General features: G+C 64.8%; 2 protein-coding genes across 2 annotated transcripts; both read left to right on the top strand.

The window, feature by feature from the left end:
• The first annotated feature begins 5,580 nt into the window (after window positions 1-5,580).
• Window positions 5,581-6,460, top strand: ID1 (inhibitor of DNA binding 1, HLH protein). Its single transcript, XM_027895005.1, has 2 exons — window positions 5,581-5,938; window positions 6,133-6,460. The coding sequence occupies exons 1-2, from the start codon at window positions 5,618-5,620 to the stop codon at window positions 6,172-6,174; spliced, it is 363 nt and encodes a 120-aa protein (XP_027750806.1). The 5' UTR covers window positions 5,581-5,617; the 3' UTR covers window positions 6,175-6,460.
• A 2,061-nt stretch (window positions 6,461-8,521) lies between these two features.
• LOC114063043 (bactericidal permeability-increasing protein-like) lies at window positions 8,522-13,320 on the top strand. Its single transcript, XM_027895039.1, has 16 exons — window positions 8,522-8,573; window positions 9,566-9,721; window positions 9,887-10,001; window positions 10,093-10,221; window positions 10,314-10,469; window positions 10,589-10,652; window positions 10,766-10,826; window positions 10,976-11,067; window positions 11,160-11,405; window positions 11,513-11,572; window positions 12,021-12,188; window positions 12,347-12,414; window positions 12,691-12,733; window positions 12,923-12,986; window positions 13,072-13,148; window positions 13,227-13,320. Exons 1-16 carry the CDS (start codon window positions 8,522-8,524, stop codon window positions 13,266-13,268), a joined length of 1,593 nt encoding a protein of 530 aa, XP_027750840.1. The 3' UTR covers window positions 13,269-13,320.
• The last annotated feature ends 1,058 nt before the right edge of the window (window positions 13,321-14,378 follow it).

The following is a 14,378-nucleotide window of genomic DNA, read 5'->3' on the forward strand; positions in this document are numbered from 1 at the left end:
TTCCCCCAGCCTGGCCCCCACTCTGCAGCACCCAGATTTAGGGCCAGTCGGGTCTGGCCCTGGAGCAGGGTTGGCTGAGCAGGGATCAGGGTGCAGGAACCCCACAGGGTGGGGACATGCTCTGCCTCAGATGCTGGGGGGGCTCAGTGAGCTGGGGCTGAGCCCCCACGGCCTGGGGGAGCACAAGTGGGTGGGCTAGAGGTGGGAGACCCCAAACTCTGCCCCAGAGTGGGGTCAGGAGGGTGTGGCTTGTCCTCTTTCAGGGAGCCAGGCACCATCCTGCACCCCTTGGGGCTGGAATGGGCAGGGGATGCTGGTGAAGGCATAGGGGCTGGAGGGGCTGCAGGCAGGGTCTGGGGGTGGTTCAGGCAGCTGCAGGCAGGGGCAGCTCCAGCAGCCACCTCGGCTCCCACTGGGACCAGCTGCCCTGTGTCCTGCAGCACTGGCAGTGTCCTCCCCACCCGTCCTTGGGGCCCGCATGTGGAGGATCCTGCATCCCTCTGGCCATGCCCACTGCCAGAATAAATAGAAAGTGTTTGCTGGCTTGGCAGCCCCTCCACAAAAGCCGTATTGAACCATTATTCCCCGCGCCGGCTGCGAGCACTAAAAGTGGCGCCTCGCGTTCTGCCATCTAATGACCCTTCGCAGGCTCCTACAGATGTTTTCTATGACTTACAGCTCCTTTTCCAACAGCCCTGTCCGCAAAAACAAGAGGGGCCACTTTAATTCCAATTAAATACCTCCAGCTAAGCAAACAGTGTGCAGCAGGGCCTGGGCACAGCGCGGCCGCCAGGCCCGGCCCACCGAGTCGCTGAGTCTAGACTCCAGATGTGATTTCACCAGCCTCCAGTGTTCCGTGGAAGAGGACTCTGGCTCTGCTGTGGGGCTCAGCACCCTGCCCCAAGCCAGGACCCCCTCCCCACCATGGCATGCGGGTGTGTGTCTGTCCCCTGGTGTGGGGCTGACAACGCGTCCTGTGAGGCTCTTCATCCTCCCTGTCTTCGGGTGGTGTGAGCTGCCGTCCCCATGGCCTCGCACGCAGCCTCCAGAGCCCCCCAGGGGTGCAGGAGCAGGTTGGGGGGTGCTCAAGGTACCCCCAGCGCCAGCATTGCCCACTCTCCTCCCTCCCTGCTGCCCTACAAAGCTCAGGGCATGGGGCTCGTGCCCGCTGTAGGTGTGGTGGGACTGTGGCCAGGAGCTTTCCCAGGGCTTCAGGGAAGCGGAAGGCCTGTGGAGGGGAGAGCAGGGTCGCCCTTTGCCCTGCCCGGCCGATAAGCTGGGGCTGGCCAGGAGGAAGGAAGTGTGTGCTGGGCTCTGGAAGGAGCCGCCAGCAGAGCCGGCGCCACGGCAGTCCCTGGTTCCCTCGCCTGCTGCACCTGGGCCTGTGGCACCTCCGCTCCCGGCACTGCCGCGGCCACACGGCTCCACTGAGTCTGGACCTCTGCTGGGTCACCTTCCCCTCTCCCCGGGATCCTTCTGGCTCGGGGAGGGGGCTGTGGAAACATGGATGTGCTGGCTCTGGCAGGAAACCTCCATCCACTTATCTGCACCCGGCCAGGGCAGGGGCCAGAGCTGCCTGTTCTGCTGCCAGCAGCTGTGGGGTTTGGGATGGTCCTCACCCACCCACCCACCTCCCCTCGAGGCAGTGGTGTAGGTGCCCACTGGCCAGGGGAGTGAGCTCTGGGCACCCTCTCCTCATGCCAAACTCCCACTGGGAATTGCAGTGGGGTGGGAGGGGCTGAGCTGGGAGTGCACAGGGGGCACACCTGGGTGCAGACACCAGGCAAGGGGACGGTGGTTTCATGTTTGGAGGGGTGCTGGTGCCTGGGGTAAGGAGGGGGACACACTGAGGCTGCTTGTCCCAAGAGCCCTGTGGAGCCTCCCCACTGCAGCAGGGATGCAGCTGGTGGGATGGGTGATGATGGGTGCTGCAGTTGCACCTCGTGCCCCACAAGGCAGAGCTGGGGATGCCTGGCCGTGGTGGTGACAGCTGGGGTCCCACGGGGTGGTGGGTGCTGGTGGTGAGACCCAGGGTCCCACGGGGCGGTGGGTGCCAGCAGTGGCGCCCGGACGGCGGCTGCGAGTGGGGAGAGGAAGCAGCCAAGAGCAGCCCCAGCCCCGGCCTGCCGGCGAGGAGGGGCAGGAAGCTGGAATAAATCCCAGGAAGGGCTGCCTGGCTCCAGCTGGTCTGGGCTGCAGCGGATGGAGCTGGGAACGGGAAGGGAGAAGGCGGGAGGGGAATGCGCAGGGGCTTTCTCAGGCCTCGGCCCCGCTCCAGCTGTGCCGGCAGCCCCGGCACATCTGCAACCCTGGCTCAGATTCGTCCTGCGGACATGGGGGGCTGGAGGCTCAGTGCAGCCCCAGGGCTGACCTGCGGATGGCACCGGGAGAGGGGACCTGGATACAGCTCAACCCCAGCCAGGGCAGGAACAGCCCCAGTTTGGGGGTCCTGGTCACTTGGGGGGGCCCCAACCTGACCTGTGCTGTCTGTGCTGCCTTCCCTGCTCCTGCTCCCAGCCCTGCATGCCAGAGTGGAGGGGGCTGGGTGCTGCCAGGACTGGGTGCTGCTGGTCCTAGGGTGCCCACTGTACCCTGTCCCCACTATCACAGCAGCACAGGCAGCCCCGCGGCCCCTCGCCGGCCTGGCGCGGCCGTGCCCTGTGTGGTCCCGGCGTGGCGAGGAGGGGGCGGCCGGGGGCTTTGATGTGCTCGGCTGCCGGGCAACCCCTGCTCAGCGCAAAGCAGCCGCCCCCCGGCTGCCCCCCCGGCCGGGCTGAGCCCCGCCAGCGCCATATGGCCGAGGCCGCTGTTACCGCTCCGCACGCCCCGTTCCCAGAATTGAGATGGAAATGAAGCTCTGTGTTCTGCCGGACAACACTGCTGCGCTGTGCCACGCCGGGACCCCGCGGCCAGCTGTGGACACAGCAGCGTCCCGGAGCCACACCGGCAGCCCCAACCCCCGGCACCCCATCCCCAGCACCCCAACACACTCAGGGACGGGGCGAGGGTGTCCTGCTGTCCGGGGGCATCCCGTGGGCAGGGGCGGCTGGAGTGGTTGTTCCACATGTGCCAGGGCGGCTGTGCCACGAGTGCCGTGACCCCCACTACGGCCGGGAAGGCCGTCCCGGTACCCGCGCCGCCCGGGGTGGCCGGTGCCCGGGGCCGCGGGGTCCGGCCCGTCCCGGCATTGTTGGCGGCGCAGCTGGCGGTGGCGGCGGCCGGCCGGCGGCCCTGAAAGACATTCCTGCGCACAATGTCCCCGGCCTCCCGCCGCGGCCCGGCCACTGCCGCCAGATGGGGGCTAATTAGCAGCTTTGAGAGCCGCGGTGGGAACCGGGCAGCACCGGGCCCTCCGCCGAGCCCTGAATGGAGGGGGCGACCCCAGCGCCGTGCCCACCCTGGGAACCGCCACCGCACCGGGCTGGGGGACACAGGGAGGAGGGACAGAGGGAGGGACAGGGGGGACAGAGTGATCCAGCTCCCCCCCAGCCAGGCTGGCAAGGTTGAATTCCATCCATGCTCCCCAGGATTGCTGCTTCTCCCCTTCCAGAGGAGGAAGAGGAGGCGAGCCCCTCGGCTCCCTGCATGCTTGGGGAGGCAAAGCCAGGCACGGGAGTGTTTACCCCCAAACCCACCCCCACAAAGGGTAGGGGGGCTGCACTGGCACCTGGGCACACACACTGGTGTGCAAGGTGGAGTGTACGGGTGCATGGGAGTGCATGGATGTGCACACACACGTGTGTGTGTGTGTGTGTGTACTGCATGTGCATCCATCCTTGTTTGTTTGTGGCTGTGTTTGTGCTCTGTAGGTTTACGTGCGTGAGTTTTCCTGTGCATGTGTTTGGGTATGTCCCACCTGTGCTTCTGTTCACGCGTGCACAAACCCGTGAGCGTACAGGCTGCAGCTTTGCCTGCTCTCCCCTCTGCACCGTTTCACGCTGCTCGGCGTGTGCTGGGGTCCAGCTCAGGGCCGTCCCGGAGCGTTGCCTGCCCTCCCGCAGGTGCGGGGTTGTGACGGTTTGGACTTTGCTTCCTGCCAAATGCCCGAAAGTTACGCCAGCAGCCCCCTTTCCCCCTCTTTTCTGCCCTTAAGTTAAAGGAAAAAGAAATTATAAAAATTAAAGAACCTAAAGTCAAGCTGCTTATATAAAAATATATCTATATTTACATAAATTTCAATTATGTATAGTTAAGATGCTATATACACAGTAAAAGGGGGTCCACCCCCCGAAGGGATAGGGAAAGGGGAAAAAAGGGGACGAAAGGGAACAAAAGGGACACCGAACAGGTATACTAGATCAAACTATATTAATAACTAACAAAACAGATCTCACTACATCCCTTAGAACAGCAGGATCGGCAGTTACAGCCAGCACTCTCCAAACTTTCACGTGGTAGGACGGTGGACTCTGCAGGCCTCAGCCTTAGATAAGCGAGACCAACGCAGGGACCCACTGTTCCCAAACCTCGCCGGAAGAGAAGAGAGCGAGGTCTCTAATCTCCGATTTATTTATACTCTGGTTTACGTAAAAATTGTATGGAATACTGGGTACTTGGCTACTTCCTTGGTTACAAACTGGTCACCAGGAAGGCCTAGACTAAAACCATCACAGGTTTGACATGACAGCAGTCACCCTGATTACATCCCGGACCGGGAGCCCTTCGGGGCAGGGACTGGCTGTCTCGTGCGGAGGCTGCAGCCACACCAGTGGGACCTCCGCCGCTTTCCCCGGCAGCAGGATCGTGCCCGCGCTGCCCCACGCACCCAGCGCCCGACCCTCCTGCCCGCTCCCCAGTGAACCCAAACCTGGCGACCCTCGCCCCGGCAGCTGCCACCGAGCAGTTCCACGGAGGTTTGAGCGCCGGGACTGGGCTGCGAGCGGGAGACACCGAACCGGGGATGGAGGGGGGCACAAGGAACAGAATTTCCCCGGTGGGGATGCCCGTGTGACCGTGTCACCCTGGGGTCCCGATGCCTCCCGTGGGGTCCCGGTGCCCCCGCGAGGGTTCCGGTGCCCATCGCGGGGTTCTCGGTGCCCCCTTGTCCCCGTGGGGGTGGCGCTGTCTCCGTGGGGGTCCCCGAGCCCCCCGCGGGGGCTGCAGGTGTGTGTCCCCACCCCGCCCCCGTCGCCATGGGCACCGCCCGCCCGGCGCCGCGCTGACAGCGCGCGGGGTTTTATGAATGGGTGACGTCACGGCCCTGGCGTCTCACGGTCTGAGCCGCCGGGGAGCGCGGGGGGGCGCGGGGAGCGCGGGGGGGCCGAGCTCCCGGAGGGGCACCGGGGGCATGGAGGGATCGAGGGGCGAGCGGGACTGCGGGGAGCCCGACACCAGGAGCCCGCGGACCAATTACCCGCGCTAATGGCGGGGGAGAGCGGGCGCTCCGCACCCCTGTAACTCCCACAGCCCAAATCCGCCACCGCCCGTTCCCCGCCATTGCCCCTTTAAGACACCGCCCTTCGCGGGCGTTTGAATGTCACTATTGGTCGAGGCGTTCCGCGCGGCCACGCCCACCGGTCGGCGGCGCTCTATAATTGGCGCGGCGGGGCGCGAGGTCGGCTGTTCCTCCGCAGGGTCCCAGCGCCGTCCGTCCCGCCCGGCTCCGCCGCCCCGAGACATGAAGGTCGCTGCTGTCGCTCCTTCGCCGCTGCCCGCGGGCGCCGGCGGCGCGCTGAAGGCCGTGCGGCCCGGGGAGGCCGCCCGCTGCGGGCCGGTGCCGGGAGTGTCCGCCGGGGTGGCGGAGCAGGCGGCCGCCGCGCTGCTGTACGACATGAAGGGCTGCTACTCGCGGCTACGGGCGCTGGTGCCGACGCTGCCGAGGCACCGGCGGGTCTCCAAGGTGGAGCTTCTGCAGCACGTTATCGACTACATCTGGGACCTGCAGCTGGCGCTGCAGTGCGGGCCCCCCCGCCCCGCCGCCGCCGGGGATCCCCCCGAGGTGAGTGCGGACCCCTCGGCACCGACCCGGTCCCGCGCTCCCGCCGGGCAGCACCCCGGACCCTCCTTCCCACGATCCGCACTGCTCCCTCTCCTTCCCAGGGGTGTCCTTTCCTCCTGCCCCCTTCCACCCCCGCCGTCCTCGAAACCCCTCTGACAAGTATTGACTGGCGGCTTCGTCCCCCTTTCCCGCAGGCTCCGTGCATTCCCGCTGCTGACCGGATCCTCTGCCGCTGAGACCGCTCGGGACCCGCCACGGACGACATCCCCGGGACCCCGGCCCCGCCACGGACCTCGTTCGTCCCCGGGATCCCGACCCCGAGCGCCACGGCTCGCCTGCATCCCTGGCCCCCGGCAGCGCTGCCCTGGGGATCCCCCCGCAGTCTGGGCAGGGGGTGCCGCGGGCCGTATCCTTCCTTCTCAGATTGCTGAGAGCATTCCCCGTATTGTATATTACAATGATGCTGGAGAATATTGTTCTACAATAGCTGGAGTTTTGTTATTAAACAAGCCCTGATGACCACACATGCCTCTTCTTCCTGCCCCTCACACCCCTCCCCTGGGGTTTGTGAGGGTCCAGCCCCGGGGATGTGAGCCCCCATCGAACTGGAGGGGCTTGTGCAGACCAGTGTGGACTGGGTGGGTGTGCTGTGGGGTACAGGGACTGGGCCCCTGTGGTGGTGCTGGGGAGGGAACATCTCACAGGTTGGTCCCAATTCCCTGTGTGCTGGCCTTTCCCAGAGCCCACAGACCCTCTCCCAGTGGCTCCCGTGTGGTCCATATCTCACTCCCTCCTTCACTCCCTTGGGTATTAGGGGGCGGACACAGGAGGAAAGACTGCACACCAGTTTCTGTGGTGGGATAAAACAGCAGCACTGGGATGCATCTTCCCCTGGTCAGGTACCTTGATAGGATGATGAGACAGAGGGGACAGTGCTGGGAACCAGGTGTGGGAATCTGTGTCCAGACAGGGAGTGTGGGGGTCCCCATCTCTTTGGGCAGTGGTGAGTTTGCAGGGTGGGCTTCCCTCACTCCATTTTCCGACTGAGCCACTTGCACCCCGCAGCCTTCCCAGGGCTCCCACAGTCGCTGCTGTGTCAGGGCTGGGGTGCAGGGCTGGTGCTGTAGGGGCTGCTTTGCATTGCAGTGTCCTAGGGGGTGGGGAACAAGTCCTGGGGTGCTGCTCTCTGCGGCCCCACTGGTGCTGCCCCAGCGGCTCCAGCTCTTCCTGGTGCAACCCCTGCCTGTGGAGACAGAAACATTTTGGGAGAAGGAAGTTGCATCAAGGGTTGTGCAAGCCCTCGGGCTGGGGATGCCCCAGGCAGCAGCACTGGCCTGAGCTGCCCCATGACTCACAAACACCTCGAGGACCACACAGCTCCTGTACCGGATCTGTACGAGCCTGGCGGGAGAAAACTGGGGTGCCTGGAGGGGCTCCTGTTGCCCTGGGGGGACCCTTTAGGCCCCGCAGGGTTCTGAAGCTGGGGGGTTGGTGCTGGCAGGGGTTGACTGGCCCTGGGCACAGGTGTGTTTATGTGAGAGCCTTTGCACAGGTGTTTGTGTGTGTTTGCATGTTCACAGTCACAGCTCTGAGTGTGTCCCCTGCCTGCTCGTGGTTCCCTAGTCCAGCAGATCCCCTGGCAGGGGGATGTGCCTTGGGGAGCCTGGACACTGCCTGGCCCAGCCAGCCCTGTCCTGGTGGTGACACAGCAATGGGGGGCACTTAGCGGGGTGTCAGGGCTCTGGGGGTCCCTGTGGATGAACCTGTCCATCATCGGATGAGTCCCCTCTGTCACCCCCACTGGTGTCCCCTCCCTCACTCTCCAGGTCCATTTTATCACCCCCACTGATGTCCCCTTTGTCGCCCGGCTCCCTCCCGGTCCCGGAGCGCGGCTCTGTCGGGGCGGTGGGTCCCTCTCCTGGTGTCCGCTCGCACTGCACGGCCTGGACTGGACTCCTCGAGGAGTCCGGAGGGTCCCAGAACAGGGGGAACCGGTGCGGGGGGCTCTCCTCGGGCCGGGGGCGGTGTGGGAGGCGCCGGGGCTCGTCCCGTGCCGTGTTCCCCGGTGCCGTCTTTATCTGCTCATTGCCTGCAGACGTGGAATCTCCAGCTGGTGCGTGGCTCTCTGTGTGTGTCCCCACGTCTCGCCCGACCCTCTGCCCAAACCCCGCGTGCCTCACGACCGAGCCGTCGCGATGCAGCCCCGATCATCACCTGCCCCTCAGGGCATGGGGACAACACGGCGTGGCCACGGCCGGGAGCCGGGGAAGGGGCTGCCAGAGCCAGTCTGGGCTCGGAGCGGGGCCGGCACGGCTGAGCCGCCTCACACGTGCCGGGATGCCGGATGCGGCAGCACCGGGATTCACCAGAGAGCCCCAGGCAGCGCCCAGCCCGCGGGCACCTGCGCCCCAACCGGTCCCTCGGTGTTTTCATGGGACCTGATTCATCCCGGAAGGGATTAGGGACCGGGGAATAGGGTGACGTTCTGGTCTGACCAGGACCCTGGATGGACATTGGTGTCAGAGCCTGTCCCTGTTGTTTGCTGCCACGTACGGTCCCGGGGACACGGTGGAGCTGGGACCCATGGTGGGATCTGCGACCCCCGTGATGTGGGGCAGCCTACCCGCCTGCCATGGTGAGTGTTGGCACTGAGAGGGGGCACCCGGGGTAGAGGGTGGACGTGGGGCTGGGGGTCAGGGTCAGCACTGGCCTTTAAGATGCTGTTGGGGGCCATGGCCATCACTGCAGTCGTGGCTGGTGGCACTGGGGGTCTCAGGCAAGGGGCAGCTGCTCTCAAGGGCTCTATTATGGAGGGGGCTGTGGTCTCTCTGGTGAGGTTTGCCATGGGGTCTTCATTCCCTTATGGTGCTGGGATGAGGCCCTGGCCTTCCCAGAGGGATTCCTGAGTCCCCCGGCCTGGATCCAGGAGGGCAGCTGGATCCCTGTCAGCCCATGGCACTGTCCAGCTGGAAGGATTCACTCCAGCTGGAGGATGGTCCCACAGCCAGGGCTTTTCAGAGGGGATTCCACAGTTCTGCTCTTGCTCTGACTGCCCTGACCTTCCCACCATTTCCCTGGGGACAACCACCGTGCCCCAGCCACCCTTATCCCCACTGAAGACTGGCTGACCTTACACAGAGCCCTTCCTGAAGTGGGAACAGCTGCTGCTCCCCAGTGCAAGTGTGTCTAGCCCTGTTTGCCCTGGTGCAGCCCCTCCATCCCAGGACCAGCTCACCGTGTGCCCCCACTCCTGTGCCCTCAGGCAGGGCACAACCAAAGCCCCTGGTGACCAGCCATGTCTCTGTGTGTCCCCACATGCCAGTCACATGCCCCCGTGGGGAGCCCTGGTGGGTGCCCCCAGGTCCTGGGCACCCCTGGGGCAGGGGGTCAGCAGTGGACAGTGGGGGACCCCTCCTTCCTCCTCTCCCACGGTGGGTGCGAGTGGGGAACCACAGCAGAACCGGCTTCCCCTTTGAGTCACACATTGGGCAAGGCTGGGCTTTCGGTGGCCGGAGTGCTGCGGTGTCCCCACATGTGCTGATGTCACCTGGGACTCCCTGTCCCCGATATAAGTCTTGGCTTTGCTGGTGCAGAGGGAGAATCCCCAAGACATGTCCTCTGCTCCAGCCTTCAGGTGCCAGCACCGTCCTCGAGGTGCCACGTGGCTGTGCCTCTTGCTCCTGCTGCCTGTCTGCGTCCCTGCCACCATCACCAACCCCAGCATCAACCCCAGCATCAACCCCGGCATCAAGGCCTGGCTGACCCGACGTTCGCTGGAGTTTGGTGGGTCTGTGCCCCTGACTGGGCAGGGGTAGGGGGGGGATGATGCCCAGACCACTAAGGATGGGGGATGGAGGAGACATCCTGGATCTGTCTGCTCGCCCCCCTGATGCTCTGGGGACCCCAGACCCTTCCTTGGTGTCACCATAAATTCCCACTTTGCCTCAGGTCGCCGCTTTGGGCTGGAGCTGTTCCAGTCGACGCTGCAGAAGGAGCACGAGCTGAACCTGACGGGCTCCTACAACATCCCGCTCCTGGGGACCCTCACCTACGCTGTGCCACGGTAAGAGCTGCCCATGGGGTCCCTGTGCCCATCTCTGTCGCCATCCCTGTCCCGGGCACAGCCATGAGCCCAGCGTGCCTGTGTCGTGCAGGATCCACATCCATGAGCTGCAGATGAACGACTCCGCGCTGGACTTTGCCGAGGACGTGGGGGTGAGGCTGACGGTGCAGCGCGCCCAAATCCAGCTCAGTGCCGACTGGGCAGCCCGGCTGGGCGCCATGTGAGTCCTCGTGGGGACAGGGAGGGGGATCTGACTGGCTCAGGGTGGCTTGATGTCACTGCTGTCCCTGTGCTCACCTGTGCTGTCCCCAGCCAGGACAGTGGCTCCGTGGAGCTCCACATGCGGGACCTGGCCGTGGCAGCGGTGCTGGCGGTGAGCGAGGACGGCGGCGGCCGCCCCACGGTGTGGAGCGCTGGATGTGACACCGGTGGCACCGACCTGCAAATGGAGTTCCACCGTGGATACAGGTGATGCCCCGCTCCATCCTGTCCCTGGAATGTCCCTGGCACCTATCCCGGTGCCCCAGCCAGGGTGGTAGGCTGGGGGGTGCCAGGGGGTGATCTGAGCACCCCACTCTGCCCCACAGCTGGCTCTACAACCTGCTGGCACCGCTGCTCCAGAGAACCCTGCGGCAACACCTGAACAAACAGGTGGGTGCTCAGCCCCTGTGCCATGGGGTGTCGGTGTCCCTGTCCTCCCCAGCCCAGCGAGAGGCTTGGGCACCCCCATTCCTGGGCTCACTGATGCCTTGCTCTGCTTCCAGCTCTGCCTTGAGCTCCAGAGGGGCATTGACAAGCTGGATGCTGCCTTGAAGCACATGAAAGGTGTGTGAGAGGACCTCAGGACCAGGGATGAGCACTGTGGTCCCAGGGACACATGGACAGCCCCACTGTGGGGCTGGATCCTGTCAGCCCCTGTGCTGACAGAGGGGGGGCTGGTGGTCCAACTCCCCCCCCCCCTCCTGTCCCTGCAGTGTTCACCCAGCTGGACACCTTTGCTGCCATCGACCACTCCCTGCTGGGACCGCCGGCCTTCACAGCAGAGCACGGGGACATTGCACTCAAGGTAATACCACCCTGGGCGTCCCTGGGACAGATTTGGGAACAAGGAACGAGGGACCCTGGCTGAGCCTCACGTCCATCTGTCTGTCTGCACAGGGGGAGATCTTCAGGGTGGGCATGTACCAGCAGAGACGCTCAGCACCGCCGGTGGCACTGCCCGTGGCACTGCCCCTGCCTCTGCCCACACCACTACCCGTGGCACTGCCCACACTGACGCCCAAGGCACTGCCCATGGCACGTGAGCCCATGCTGCTGGTGGCTGTCACCGAGTTCGTTGCCAACTCGGCTGCCTTCACGTACTTCACGGCCGGGGCCCTGCGCAGGAACATCTCCAGTGGCATGGTAGGGACATCTGGAGGGCACAGCTGTCCCTACTGGGGTGTCCCTGGGGTGTCCCCATGCCCACCTGTGCCTTGACCCCAGCACCCTGACCCCTCCCTGCCTTCCAGCTCCCACAGAGGTTCCCACTCCAGCTGAGCACCAAGAGCATGGGGGTCTTCTCCCCACAGGTGAGTTGGACAGGACACGGGGAGAAGGGGACACCAGTGGGACATTTGATAGGACAGGATGGAGGGTGGATGGGACACGGGATGGGACACAGGTAGGATGGGATTGCAGGAGGAAGAGAACATGGGATGAAACATAGGTAGAAAGGGATGAGGGAGGGACAGGACAGGGGTTGGGGTGCAGGGAAGGCAGGAGATGGGATGGCATGTGGGCAGCATGAGGCACAGGGGACATGGGGTGCAGGGGAGATGGGACACGGGATGGGATGTAGACAGAATGGGACACAGATAGGACAGGACACGGGCATGTGAGGACCACAGGCAGGGTAGGACACTCTGCCCACCCTGCCCGCACCCGGCCCAGGCAGGGCAATGGTGGAGCTTGCATTGTGGCCCGTGGTGGTGGCAGTGCCAGTGTGGCTCCGTGCCATCCCAGCCCTGTCCCCTCCAGCTGCAGGAGCGCTATGGGAACCAGCCCATGGAGCTGCACCTCTGGGCCCGCCGGCAGCCCCTGCTCTCCTGCCACCCTGATGCCCTGCACGGGACCCTCTTTGGCTCCGCCGAGGCCTTCGTGGTGCTGCCCAACACCACCCGTGTCCCCGTCTTTCTGCTGAACATCGTGAGTGGCGGTCACAGCTCGGGGAACCAGGGCACCCCAAAGGGCTGGGCTGGGGCTGGCCTGCCTGTGCTCCTGGCTGGGGCCACTCTGGGTGATACTGGAGGGATGTTGGGTTGCAGACGCTGCCATGATCTCTCCAACATCTCTTCTTGCCACAGGATGCCAACGTGACAGGAAAGCCGACCATCACCAGGAACAGGCTCGGGGGGACTGTGAGACTGAGAGGGTGAGTGTCTGATCCCAAGCTGGACTCCTCTGGGTCGTACCTGGGGAACTCCCCATTCTCCACCTTGGGCCATTTGCCTCCCTGAGTCCCGTATTGCCTGCTCAAACTCCATCCTGCTCTCATCCTGGCTCTCATCCATGCTGGCTACCCTGGCACTAGGTCCTTAACCCACTCCCCTGGGCTCCCAGTCCCACTATGCAGCTCAGCCTCTCCCTACCCTGGGAAGGGACAGTTCCTGTCCCTGTGCCTGGTTCTGACCCTGATCTTGTCCTCCAGGCTCAGCGTGACACAGGTGGCATCAAACGTGGGCCCTGTGGAGGTGAGTGGCTGTGCCAGGGAAGCCAAGGGGAGCCTTGGATTCCACATCCCCTTGGGAGCAGAGTCTGAGGGGGTGTGGGGGGTGCAGTGGACCCTGTGCAAGGCAAGTCTGGCAGGGACCTGAACCCTGCCTGCACCGTGGGCCCCTTTGCCTCCTCTGTGCTGGGCTCAGGGATTGCCTGTCCCACAGGTGAAGCGCCTGGAGACCCTGCTGAAGTTTGGGCTGTGGCTTTTTGGGGTGCCCCGAGCAAACAGTGAGTGCTGTCCCCATCCTGTCCCCACCCCAACTCACCCAGCTGCACCAGAGTCACCTCCCCTTGTGCCTTTGTCTCCCCACAGAGTGGCTCCAGGCTGGCATCCCTCTGCCTCTCCCGCATGGCCTCAGCCTGCTCAGGCCCCGGGTCTCGTTGCAAGAGGTGAGTGCCACCACTGTCCCCTCTTCCTGCTGTTCCCCGTGTCCCCCATGTCCCTCCTCTCACCCTGACTCCCTGCAGGACTTCGTGCTGATCGCCACGGACCTGCAATATGAGCCATGAGACCGCCTGCCTCGTGGGAACCCTCCAAAGTGTCCCTGTCACCATCCCGATGCCGTTGTGATCCCGTGGCTGGCAGAGCCGCCTGCCCCTGGGACTCAAATATCCCCCCTCCTTGGCAGGGATTAAATCTGGTAGCATGGCACAGCCCGGTGTGCTGTGGGGTGTCTCGGGGAGCCATGTCCCCCATTCCCATCCCAGGTCCCATTCCCAGCTCCGGGATGGGGCATCGCCTTGTCCATGGCTCTGTGGGGCTCCAGCCGTGCCAGGGTGGGGGTCCCGTCCCCTGAGGGGGGCTCACGGTGGCTGGGAAGGGGGCTAGTGGCCCTCGGGGACCGGGGTTTCCCCTAATCCTCGCGGCAGCGTTGGCCATGGAGGTCCCCTCTGTCCCCGCCCGGCACATCCGCTGCGGCTGCAGCTCCGCGCAGCTTCTCCCGCTGCCCACGGGATGGTGCTCGTGTCCGTGGGCTCCCACCGCATCCCGCCGGCCCATGGAGCCCGTCAGGGCCCGCCCACTCCCCCCCGCGCTCCGGGGGTCCCCCAGCAGGGACAGGAGGGTCTGGGGAAGGCTGAGCTGCATGCAGGGAGCATCCTGCGGTGGGAGGGATATGGGGGTGGCTCGGTGTCCCCCACGCTTGTGACACTCCCGAAAAAGCCCCAGTGTTTGTGGGGTCCTAGCCACGTGGGGTTCAAACTGTGCCAGAATGAGTCCCCCACGAAGGGAGGGTGGTGCTGGAGAGGAGGTTTCCCCTTTTGAGGTACAGCCCCAGTAATGCAGGGGGGATGTTGTGGGTTCCAGTGAGGCTGTGAGCCCCCTGCTGTCCTCACCCCAACATGACTACGGGTGCTGAGCTCATGTCCCCAAAACCACCACCCCCAGGCTAGCAGAGAGCCTGTTCTGGGCTCTCCTGCTCCCATCACCCCTTAGTACCACCCTCCCCCATGCCCCCATCCCCTCAGGACCACAAGAAGCTGTCCTTGGAGCATCCCACCCCATCCCTGGGCACGGAGAGGATCCCGTCCCCATCTACCCATTCCGCTGAAGGAAACTCCTTTGGGCCCCAAGTTGCCCAAACTCCCAACGCTCGCAAAGACCACAGCACCACCAGCAGC

The sequence above is a fragment of the Empidonax traillii genome, unplaced genomic scaffold (assembly GCF_003031625.1).
Source record: "Empidonax traillii isolate 1590-97213 ecotype Southwest subspecies unplaced genomic scaffold, ASM303162v1 scaffold448:size1359114, whole genome shotgun sequence".
Lineage (NCBI taxonomy): Eukaryota > Metazoa > Chordata > Aves > Passeriformes > Tyrannidae > Empidonax > Empidonax traillii.